The 12,715-nt window shown below is 41.7% G+C and overlaps 1 protein-coding gene across 8 annotated transcripts in view; it reads left to right on the forward strand.

The window, feature by feature from the left end:
- LRP6 (LDL receptor related protein 6) overlaps positions 1–12,705 on the forward strand; it is a 274,404-nt gene extending 261,699 nt beyond the window's left edge. For 6 of the 8 annotated variants that reach the window (XM_044418370.1, XM_044418369.1, XM_044418373.1 and 3 more), the window contains 4 exons: positions 468–698; positions 1,981–2,117; positions 6,473–6,570; positions 9,906–12,705. In XM_044418370.1, coding sequence (XP_044274305.1) covers positions 468–698; positions 1,981–2,117; positions 6,473–6,570; positions 9,906–10,197 — 758 coding nt within the window. In that variant the 3' untranslated portion in view covers positions 10,198–12,705. Of the gene's footprint in view, positions 1–467; positions 730–1,980; positions 2,118–6,472; positions 6,571–8,747; positions 8,815–9,905 lie in introns of those variants that run through there. The other 2 variants (XM_044418371.1, XM_044418372.1) reach the window with 2 other exon arrangements.
- Positions 12,706–12,715: the final 10 nt, after the last annotated feature.

A 12,715-nucleotide genomic window follows, 5' to 3' on the forward strand; every position in this document is an offset into this window, starting at 1 on the left:
ATACTGTAGGAGGGGAGGGGCACAGAGGTTCCGCCAAACAGTTAAGCTTTTGAATCTTCCTGGCTACAGACACTGCGCAGGCGCAGCATCCATATGTGTGATGCACAGATGGCCACTTGAAGAATGACAGTTACAGGTAAGCGACCTGCCATTCTTGCTCCATTGTCCTAGCAGACAAGAGCATGAGAATATTCCACATGATCATGCATTGCAATGGAACCTTCCAAATGTGGCAGCTGGCAGGGAAGATACAGTTTGGCAGCATCTCCATGTTAAAGGATTATGGTCCAGCTCTTATTTTCCATAGCTAGCTAATATTAGTTATTCTATTGGAGAAAGTACTTCTGTATATCTGCTACAGATGTCATCAAATTCTCCTCTCTCCCATAGTGTTGTGCAGCCAAATGAGATTCCAAAACTATAAACTATAGTTGATATGTATTTTTTGGTTCTCTCCTTACTTCTAGACACAACTGAAGAACCAGCCCCCCAAGCAACAAATACTATAGGTTCTATCATTGGTGTGATTCTCACAGTTTTTGTAGTTGCTGCAATGTATTTTGTTTGCCAGAGGGTGCTGTGCCCGCGCATGAAAGGAGATGGAGAAACAATGACCAATGACTATGTGGTGCATGGACCAGCTTCTGTACCTCTGGGCTATGTTCCTCACCCAAATTCTCTCTCTGGATCTCTTCCTGGTTAGTCAACAGCCTTAAAAAAAATTCTGAGGTGTGATACGTAGAATATTATCTCTGTTAGGAAGTTTTTCCATGTTATACTGATATACTTTTGCTGATATTTATGCCGGCTTTCCAGTTTGGTTAATTAAACTTTAAAAGATTTATTTATTTCATTTTTATACCATCCTAAGGTTCGCTGGGTAGTTAACAAAAGTACTTGAAATTAGAACCCTTAGTTATTTTTATAATCGAAAGTGTCACATGTTCTATCTGCTTCTTCCACTATAGTACATTCAATAGTTACTAAACCTTTTATAAAATAAAGCTGAAATAAGATATACCAAATAACTGTTTACCAAAATGTTCTGGGCAGCTTAGCTGACAGGAGTCATGCTGAAAAATGATCAGAAAAGGTACACTGACCTAATTAAATAGCCTGTAGGCTGTTGTGCATGAGCAGGAGAAAGCCAGTGCACCTCCTGCAGCACAGTCATCACTTCTACCCCTCACCCTAACCCATGGCTTGTTGTTGAGTTTACTACTCTAAAAATCAGAAGTTCAAGTTTGGCCTTCATGCTCAGCAGCCTACAAATTGCTACTCATGGGTTTCTGAGTAAAACTGAAAGTGGTAGGTGTAGCATGCATGCTTGCTCCTATTTGTCTCTAACATCCCATGGGTTATTATGCTCCCTGGGCTGTTGTTACATGTAAACTAGCACAGGATTTTGGTATCAAAATACACATCTAAGAATTAGCAACTGAAACTGACTGCCTGTAAAACAGAAGAACCCATCCACCCCCACTTTGAATTTTATCTCTTAAAATTAAACTGCTACGTACAATATTATGTCAGTGTATTTACTAGTACATCGAAAACTTTGTATGAATACTGAGATGACAATAAAAACTTATTCTGCTTCTAGCACAGATTATGCAAAGTAAGTATATTTGCACATTTGTACTTTCCCAGAAAACTGTAGAGTATCTAGTTCTACAGAAACTGCAGAATTTGGTGAGGGGGCAGCATTGCCATACTTGTCCTTTACCAATGATATTGCTGCTCTTTTCCCACTATCATTCTGACCCTCTACAGATTTCTATACAGAACAGTTAAAGTCACTGTGGCAATGTGAGTGTAATAATTTATATTATCTGTTTCATACTATTGAGAAAACATAGCTACTATTAAGGTTGTTTAGATACATGATACTTAGGCCTTTCCTATTGATAAATACTTGTCTAGGAATCACAGTTCTGAATGTTTAAATGTTTAAAAAAACTTTATGTTTAATTTGTTTAGGAATGTCCCGTGGCAAATCTGTAATCAGTTCACTGAGTATTATGGGTGGAAGTAGCGGACCTCCATATGACAGGGCTCATGTTACTGGGGCATCATCCAGTAGTTCTTCAAGCACCAAGGGCACATACTTCCCTCCAGTAAGTCATCTAACAATAACCATTTTGTCCACACTGCACAGCTGAGCCTAGAGCTGAAAGCTTATTGGTTCAACTTGTTCTCATTAAAAAAGGAGATTAACAGAGCAATTCTGTTTCCCAGTGTGGTGTGCTCCACTGGGATACCAGCATACCTTAAACCTTGCCAGGTTCATGAATGGTGGGGCTGGGGCTGGCCCACTACTCTCCAATTTCAAGTAACGGAATTAAATTATTTATATTAGCTCCAGGGTTGGCATTAATTTGGCTCCTTGATGGAGACATGGTTTCCCAAGATAGACCACATTGCTCCCTGATTTCCCCTGTCATTTGAGTGCCAATGTCCAGGAGGTAAAAATTGCAGAGCTGGGTAGCAGGATTTAAAGTTGGATCTTCCCCTTCAAGGATGGATCTTTCTCTTTATTCAGGAGGAAAGATCCAAGCTATCTTATGGTTCCTGGAATGTGTCAAGTGATCATTGTAACAAAATCCAACAAAATGGGAAGCCTCACAAAGAATACAAAAAATGCTGGAGGGTTAGCAAAAATGTATTTCATTTCACAAAAATAAATACTTTATTCATTTATGTGTTACATGTTTATACTAATGCATTTCAAACTACAGTAAAACCTTGGATTTCTAGTAACTTGGTCTGCGAGTGCTTTGCAAGATGAGCAAAAAGTTTTTCTAAATTTTAACTTGATAAACAAGTGATGTCTTGCAGTACGAGTATTACGTGTGCTTTGCCTGCCGAGCGTCAGGTCACAATAGCGCTGGTTCTCTCTCTCGCTGCAGGTGTGAGTACAGCATCGTCTTCCCCTGAGTGCGCCCACGAGCGCACCCGCCTGCACCCCAGTGCTCCTGCGAGCGCACTCGCTTCCCCCCAGTGTGTCCGCGATCGCGCCCACCTCCCCTGAAGCACGCCCGCCTCCCCCTCCCCCCGAGCATGCCTGCTTCAAATTTTTGTGATTAAAAAAAAGTTACAGAACGGATTAACCTTATTTACATTGAACCTTATGGGGAAATTCACTTTGATATACGAGTGCTTTGGAATACAAGCACGTTTTCGGAACAAATTATGCTCACAATCCAAGGTTTTACTGTATCTGTAGGTCCTTTTTCAGTGAAATTGTTTAGGGACCAACATAATCAATTCATATTACAGAATTTAAACAAGATCCTATATTTTAAATTATGTATATACATAAAAACTACAGTAACAATGCAACATTACTAAATGCAACATTGCATGATTCCACCCACCCCTGTGTAATGCCATCTCTGCCATTTCCTGTGACATTACTAAATTATCTAAAGGAAAAGAGGCACAAAGTTCCACATCTTATACAGATACAGAGTGGGCAGTTGCAGTTGTCTACACCTCTGTCCCTTGCAACTGTATATTTTTGAGGTTGGAAATGTGTGGCTGCCTAGATGCTGTTTGCTTTCATTCTCTTAAGGCAGCATAAGTGATAGGAGGATGGAAGTTGCAGTCCAACAATGTTCCAAGGGGCACAAATTGAATATCCCTGGTGTATTTGGAGGCACAAGTCACCTCTTCAAACATCCTATGCTGTTGGAGGTAGCTGTACAGTAACAGCAACCAATAACTGCTGCGTAAAATATGAAGTAGTTCTCATTTGTTTCCTTGTCAGATTCACCTGGATATTTTCAGGCTGCAAGCATGCCCTACTTTGGAATCTTACATTTGGGGGATTTCTTTTCTTTTGCTAACTTGTACAGAATTAAATTTCCGTCATCAGAAGCTTACTTTTACTTCAGCTGTATGTGTGAACATGACATTTGGAAATCTAATGGAAATGACTGTGTGCCTGAGGATGCCCAAAAATATTTTAAAGGAAGCTTGTCTTTGTATCCCAATTCTAAATTTATTGAATTGAAAGTAAACTTCATTGAATTCAATGGAATTTACTTCCAATTGAATGTCAGGATTGCAGCCCATATTTTGAAATTGTAATCTGGTTTTGGTTCCAAAGGCCAGCTTGCACAGCATTTGCAAGAGTAATGGATAAGAGGAGCTTCATTTCAAATGCTTCCAAGTTTTGTAGTTGTCCATTTGGCTCTTTGGACAGGAAAGAATTCTGAGGGGTCTCCTGGGAAATAGATATTTTATAAGCAATAAGGAAACTCCCCCCATGATACCCCATGTGTGAAGAATATTGGAGGTAGAACAGATGTGAAAGTGCTGTTGGGAAGTAATTCCGTAGTGTTGTTTACACCATTCTGACTGGGAATGAGGAGTTAGCATGTACGTATAAACTTGCCTTGCACTGTGGAATTCAGAATATTGCTTTGCTTTATCTCAGTCCAGACACTTGTGCTGCGTCGGCAACAATCTTTTCTTCTTGCAAAGTGTGTGATTGTGCCAATTTTTGTTATATAAGGTGGTTGAGCTTATGCTGTCGTATCTTCTTTCTGTGACAGAACCAGAGTCCCTTGTCTTTTGTGCAGATTCATTTAGAAGACTTAGCTCTTTGTTTTTCCTTGCCAGAGTAAAAAAAGGAATATAAATGCAATGTAATAATCATAATAACTTGAAACAATGATTCCTGAGGTTTACTGTTGAGGACAACGAGGTGTACTACGTTTGCTCCATAATGAAAAAGTGTGTCCTGGATAGTGTGTATTCTTGACTTGCATGATTCCACCCACCCCTGTGTAATGCCATCTCTGCCATTTCCTGTGACATTACTAAATTATCTAAAGGAAAAGAGGCACAAAGTTCCACATTTTATACAGCAGTATAATAAATTCAATGGTATAATATCTCAGGATCATGGTTGTACTTCAGACTCAAATCTTCTGCACTATATCAGAGCAGAGTGGAGCCAAGCCAAGCTGGGATTTGTGCACAAGCTAATACGTGCACAATTCCCAGTTGGAAATAGTTTGGTTTTGTAGCAACATTGCAAGGTTAACTGACATCAGTGTATTTAACCCCAGTAACGACCTAGTTTTCTTTTCCAAATGAACCCTTATATATTTTTATAAGAACTTGTTCTATTATTGTTTTAAAATTTATTGCTGTATGTGGGATTTCATCGGTTTGGGGCTTCTTAGATAGGAATATGATTCATAGAGTAATTAAATAAATAGATGTTCTAGTTATTCCTCAATTCTGCTCCAAGGGGACATTCTGAAAGCATGTGCTAGAGCAACCTTGAACTACTATCATGGATGAAAAGTGGAATGTTAATGAAGACTACCAGAAGCAGCTACCATTAAGTTTGCAACCCCTTACATAACTTGGGAGTAAGATTCACTTAATTCAGTAAGGCTTACTTCTGAGTAGACAAATCTAGGATTATATTATAAGGGTGCCATCCAATACTTGGAAGATTTATTTATTTATTTAAAACATTTCCATGCCGCCCCCATCGCAACAAAGCCTCGGGGCAGCTCACAAAAAATACACAAAAACATACATAAACAATAACAATATAATAATTTAAAAGAAAATAACATTAAAAAACCCCCAGTGCATTCTCAGCTAATTTTAAAATCCTAATAAATACAATAATTTAGCAATTAAAATAAGTTTTAAATAAAAAGGTCTTAGCCTGGCACCAAAAAACAAATAATGATGGTGCCAGGCGGACCTCTCTGGGGAGTGCATTCCATAGATGGGGCGCCACCGCAGAGAAAGCCCTCCTCTGGGTACTCAGCCTCCTAATATCATTCACAGAGGGTTCCCGGAGAAGGGCATCCGTTGCTGATCTCAAGGGATGGGAGGGCATATATGGGCGCAAGTGTTCCTTTAGATATCCAGGTCTCAAGCCGTTTAGGGCTTTATAGGTCATAACCAACACCTTGAATTGGTTATGGGTATCCAATGAAATTTGGGGATGCCATGGAAGCTTGGATTGCATTTATGTTCCTTTCACCCTCCAAATCATTCAGATGGCTGATTTTGAATGTCTAAATGTTTTCCCTGTCTTTTCAAGGAAGAGAGGCCAAAGTACCACTTGGATTCTTCATAGAGCAGCAGCACCTCACTCATCCCCACTTATCTAGAATGCGTTGTCAGTGCCTGCTCCAAAGATGATCTTCTGACTTTGGAGCCTCAGCTGGTGCAGAATGAACAGTGCCAAGTGTGAGGACAGAGGCAGAACCCTCCCAAAGATGGAGCCCCTGTTGCAACCTTGAAGGCTTTTCTGAAGTAACATCAGGGACTCCTCCTTTGCCTATGGCTACCAGATAGCATTTACTGTCCAAAGAGAAGTAAAACATCAGTAGTAATTTGAACTAGTGCTGTGTTCATAAGGATTGCCTTATGGTTATGTTTAAACTTTGTCACAATTCAATTAAACTTAGCTCTCGAAACATCTGTTTTCCAGATTTTAAACCCTCCTCCATCACCAGCTACTGAGCGTTCACATTATACTATGGAATTTGGTTATTCTTCAAACAGCCCTTCTACTCATCGATCATACAGGTAATATTATTTGCATCCATTTTGACTCTTGGGTAGCCTTACCATGTTCACAAAGCCTTCATAGCCTACAGACACTTTTATTGTTACTATTATCTTGACATAAAGTAAAATCAGGGAGGCATTGAAACAAGGAAGTGTTGTAATAATTGGCAACTTGTATTGCCCCAACATCTACTGGATAAAAGCATATTTTTCTTCATTGTCTCCATGCATCATACATATGGGCTTCTGCACCTGCAAGGGGCCTAGATCGGAAGGACACAAATACAGCTTAGCATCATAGAGTGGCTGGGAGCCCTCTGCCCCTTCCAGTTTCTGGTTATATGAAAGGGGGGCTCCCAGCTAGTCTCTCAGTTTCCTTGTGCCCACACATTGCCTAGATTGGAAATCATTTCACTGTAGCAATCTGCCTTGCAAGTACTATTTTTGTTTTTGTCTTTGCCCGTTTTTCTCTACTCCCCCTGAAAATAAAAATAAACCCTGACTTCTGTATTTTGTTTTTCTCCCCCTTTTCCTTCTCTTGCCATTTTTTCTCTTGATGGTCTCTGACACAGTCTTCTGTAACTGCACCTCATGTGCAGCCTTCCTGCCCTTGGCAGATGGTCACTCCCTCTGCCCTCTCTGCCTTGGCAAGGGTCATGTAGTGGAGACTGTCCCGCACTCCCAGGTCTTCAAAAAACAGACAGGCAGCAGGCTGATTGGCTAAAATCGGCACTCTTGACAGCTCCATGTGACCAACTCCTCCAAGCCAGATGCAGAAAGGCCCTCCACCTCAACAGGCAGCGAGACCACAAGGCCAGGGAAGAGGCCCAGGAAAATGGCTGCCACCTTGACCAAGGAAAAACCTGCTGGGAACAGGTCCACAGCTCCTCACAAAAAGAGACATGGCACAAGCCCTAACCCACCTGCCTCATGAAAGATCAGCTCCCCAGCCAACCACCAGACCCCTGCCATCCCCAGAATGGACTCACTGGGTCACCGCTCCCCTGCATGCGAGTCATTGCCACCAACACCTGCAACTCGGAGGCAGTGCTCCCCCCATGCCACCACATGATCCTTTGTCTGAGAGCCTGCCAACCTTGCTCTTCCCCAGGTGGAACTAGAACCTGTCCTGCTCTCCCCTTCTTGACTGGGACCTCAACTCTGAATGGTACCTGACCTCTACTTATCTGAAGGAACTTTTGGAATTCTTGAACCTTTGAGCCAACCCATCTACTCTTACCTTGTGCCTGCCAAAGGGCCTGCCCCAGGGATGCAGAGGATTCTGATTCTTCTGTGTAGGAATGTATTGCTCACTGTGGCCAGGAGAGGTCAAACACACTGCAACAGCAACACCATGATGACAGCTGATGATGGGGGCCTGCCGACTTCATCCCACACCAGCCTGGCACTGATGCTGGCCACCTCTGACACCCACCACTGATCCCACTCACATGAGCATGCTCGACATGAGGGCCACATAGATGTCATGCCTAATGATGGCAATCGCCCATGGCGCTGGCTCACAGCCAGCCGACACCATGTCGAGCCCCACACTGACGCAGCCTTCCCCAAGCACCAGGACACTTCCACACAGCCCCAGAACAACAGCAGCTCCGATGCTGGTTCGCCCAACTACCACTGTAGCTTGAGCTCACTGCACATCCAAGGGCACACTCCACATGTGCCCAGGCCTCATCAGCCACCCTTCTAACTGTGTTCCTCTGCACAACATCCACAGAGCTGCCACATGGTCCATGCCCTTGACCGTCATGTAGTGCCACCAATGTGCAAAACAGGACTGAGCCTTTGGCAGAGCTGTCCTCTCATGGATCCTCCAGTGACAACAGTCCCCTCCATCCTGCAAAGGGTAAGCTTGCTTATTGCCCATATGTGTGATGCACAGAGACCACAAAGAAGAAAGGCAAGTCACTTACCTGTATCTCGTTCTTCAAGTGGTCATCTGTGTATTCACACAACCCACTCACAGCTGTTGTCAGCCAGCTGTGGAGTACTAGGCAGAGGGAGGGACCAGCATTGCTCCTAGATCTCTGCCTTTTGGCCTCCAAAATGATGCACTCTCCAAGGCAACTAAGGAACTGGGGGAGAGCCCCCCCCCCCCCTTCATATAACCAGGAATTGGAAGGAGCAGAGGGTACTGTATGATACTAAGCTGTAGAAGTTTCCTTTCAATCTAGGCCCTGTGCAGGTGCAGAAACCCATATGTGTAAATGCACAGATGACCAATTGAAGAATGAGATACAGGTAAGTGACTTGCCTTTCCAGACATAACAGTAAAATTAAATTTTCTCAGTGTCCTAAACAGCTATAGCTAAGATCGTGGCATAGTCAGTCATGGAAAGAACCACAGAAGAGGCAAATCTGGACCGAATCCTAAATGTGCTACTCAGGAGTTAGTGCAAAATGTGAATGTTGAACCATTTGGAAATGCTGATCATAGCGCTATCAGTTTTAATTTATATTTAAGTGGAAAATAACCAAGGAAATCTAGTCAAAAGTTTACTTCAGAACAAGAAACTTCTCAAAAATTACCTCTTCCATCTTTACCTCACCACCCATGATTGGCTCCTTTGTAGATCATGGCAGATGACATGTGAACCCAGACTGCAGTATGCACTTTCATGCATAACTCCTCAGTTTTTTAGAAACTGGGGTATAATTATATGCAAGCAGGCCTGGTGATTACTAACTATGATAGCTACAAGCTGCTTTCAATATCAGAGGCAGTCTGCTTTGGAATACCAGTTGCTGGGCAATACACCCAAGAGGGTGCTATTGGTGTTGTCCTGTTTGTGGGTTTACCCTAAATAGCTGGTTGGCCACCTGTGTGGCCATGTTATGTTAGACCGTATTTACCTTTGATCTGATTTAGTGAGGCTCTTTTTAAGTTCTTATGGCAAAGCTCTTATTCCAGGTTCCTGGAGACTAGCCTGGCTCAGAAATGCCAGCCGGATGGCTGTTTGTTTCTGTTCCAATACCTTTCTTAGCACAGCAAGGCAATTCCGAGTTTTGTAACTACATGGTCTGGCTTTGGTGGTCTTTTGAGGTATACATATGTACTGACAAACTTTCTGACCCACCATTAAAATGTGCAGAGCAAATGAATGAGCATCTTGCTGGGTGAGATACACCTCTGCTTAGGGGGTATAGTTTGTCCAGGTTTGTTTTATTGCAAGTGCATGCAAAGCAATCTTTCATTGGGTTGTGTTGGCATTTTCCTTTTGTAATTGTTCAGGGAGTCCAAATTGTTTCTCATATGTAGTGGTGGCACATGGACAGGGATGACTGAGGTTCCTTTAGAATATCAGTGCTTGAATTCATCTGTTTTGTTCCAGTTACAGGCCATACAGCTATCGACATTTTGCCCCTCCGACTACACCATGCAGCACAGATGTTTGTGATAGCGACTATGCCCCCAGCCGTAGAGTGATGGCAACCATGGGCAAGGGTTATACCAGTGACTTGAACTATGATTCTGAGCCTGTACCCCCACCTCCAACACCACGCAGCCAGTACTTGTCAGCAGAAGAGAACTATGAGAGCTGCCCACCATCTCCGTACACCGAGCGGAGCTACTCACATCACCTCTATCCTCCACCCCCATCTCCCTGCACAGACTCTTCATGAGAGATTCCCTCCCTCTTTTGCCTGCCTCCAGTTCACCAGTGTACATACCAGTGGCCCCCCATCAAGAAGAGGGAGGACAGTGTGTACAGTTAAAATTTATTAAATGGGTTGGGGTGGGGATACTGGAGATGACTTGTACAGAAAACGGTGGGGATAAAATTGTTATTTATATATTTTCCTAAGAGTTTGCTGCTTTGTGCCATAAGAATTTTTAAAAATTTGTATGCAAAGGGTTTTTTTATTTTTCCATATGGAACACAAGAAAATGCCTTAAATCAGTGAAGTGACCGAGCACATAGGAAAATGGAAGGACCAGGGTTTGTTGCTGTTCAATGAGCCAAATACCAAAAAAGAAAGAAAAGAAGGAAAGAAAGAAGCTTTTTAACAAGAAAAAGAATGGAAGGAATCTATCATGAAACACAATGTATGAATACTTACAAAGAGCTGAATAACCTCTTACATTCTTAATTCTGATGTGCAACAATTCAAATTAAACTTGAAGAAAACTGTCAGACAGATAATTAATGGTACACAAAGGGCTTTATTTACTACAAGAATACAGCTATCACATCAGTGAAAAGAGATGCATTTACACACTTGCAAAAATGTACCCTTTGTTTCATTCAAATCATCTGAAGTAACTTGGTTGCATTTTGGGATCTCTTTGCCCCTTTCTGAGAACTGCATCATTTTGTTGGTTCTAGTTTTGTTTAAGGCTGTGAGCTTTGTATTTGTGGGACTGTTCATTTGGGTCTCAATATTTTACTTCGCTGAGGTAGAAACAGTCACAGCTGGGACTTGTGAATTCATTCTGTGTTCTATTTTGCAGGGTCAGGAAGATCCTACATTCAAGTAAATGTTGGGTCTCTTGATGTCTGTGTTACCTGTCTGTAGGGGGAGAAGCAGAAGAGAGAGTGCACAAATCTAAGGCCTGCTCCCTGCTTGCCAGAAGTAAAATCTGGGAGGTGGGGTGCAAGTAAAAGATGGAAAGGCCCCTTACGAGGATTTAAGTGTGTGTGCATGTGAATGTGAACGTGAAAGAAGGGGTATTTTTTCTGCCAGTACAGTAGGATCACATTCTCATACCAGGTCAGTGCTGTTCCATGCTAATGATAAGGGTGAATATACCTGAATAACTCCCAGCTCCTCAAATGTTACAGTGCCCCAAAAGTCATATTTTTATACCACATAATATAGATGGCATATTTATGAACCATAAAATGTAACTTTGAAATATTAGTTTAATGTAAATGAAATCTTAGATCCTTGCAGTACTTTCAGTGTATAATAAATATCACAATATACAGTTCATATATATTAAAATACTAGTTTTCTTTCTTAGGAAGCATTTGCGCCTTTTTTGAGTCAGAATGCTTTCTGTCAGAAATACTTCTTGTGGGTGCAATGTTCAATAAGCCAGTTATTGCTGTATGACTCCAACTGCTGCTTCCTTTTCTGTGGCAAAACTTCAGTTCTTAAGCTTAAACCACTGTGAATGCCAGTTCTGAAATTTATTATTTGCCAAAGTTTTTTTTGTTAACTTTGTATATTTTATGTTCTCTTGTCTATATCTCTCCACTGAGTTGAAAGAGATACCAGGTTTTCATTGATGAGAGCCAAGTCCTTTAGCAACTGGAGTATGCTGCCTTTTTGCTGTTTGGGCACTAAGCACCTAAGTTTTGATGGAGACTTTCCTGGGATTCCACTGTTGGAACCTAACTATCATGAAAACCTGCACAGAGAGCCTTCCTTCTGTAATTTGTGAAAAAGTCAGTATTATTGCACTGATCCACATGGATGTCAAGTAATTTTATTGCCTTCACTAAGAGTTGCTTCATATGTTATGTGACAGTCAGGCATTTAGAAGCAGTTGAAAGATTCGTGGACAAGGCCCATAGGACATAAAAGCTTCACCAAATTTTCATATGGTAACTAGCACACAAACAGAAATAATTCCTAAGATTTATTAAGCTTCAACCATTGAAGAAGGCTGTACCATTAAAGGTGGTCTAAAATACTTTTTAAATAAATAAATACTTGCTCAAATGGATACTCACCCCATATCTTGGCAAATATTCTGTTCCCCTGCCCATTTCTAATTTCCCATTTGCAGGAAAATTGACCCAACATACTCAATTCAGTTTAGAAGAAAAGCTTCTGTTAGCATCAATGGAATTTGCCCCATTTAAACGGATGAAGGGAGAATGTTTCAGTTAGTAAGAAGGGGAGGGTCAGCTCCTCCCTTATGACCTTTAATTCTTGAATACCCCACCCCCCATATGGCAATTAGGGTAAAAAAGAAACCACTATTCTATTTACATAAATGGTCACTTAGAGCTTTAAGGAAAACATATTTTCGGGACCCCAGCCTATCTTGTTAGCTGTGATTGCACCTGTATTGCAGCATTTGCCAATATTAAATTTTGATGGTTATCTTCAAACACTTGGACCAACAGTAGATACAGAGTGGACAGTTGCAGTTGTCTACACCTCTGTCCCTTGCAACTGTATATTTTTG

Source organism: Varanus komodoensis, unplaced genomic scaffold (assembly GCF_004798865.1).
Source record: "Varanus komodoensis strain SLA01 unplaced genomic scaffold, ASM479886v1 scaffold9, whole genome shotgun sequence".
Taxonomy (NCBI): domain Eukaryota; kingdom Metazoa; phylum Chordata; class Lepidosauria; order Squamata; family Varanidae; genus Varanus; species Varanus komodoensis.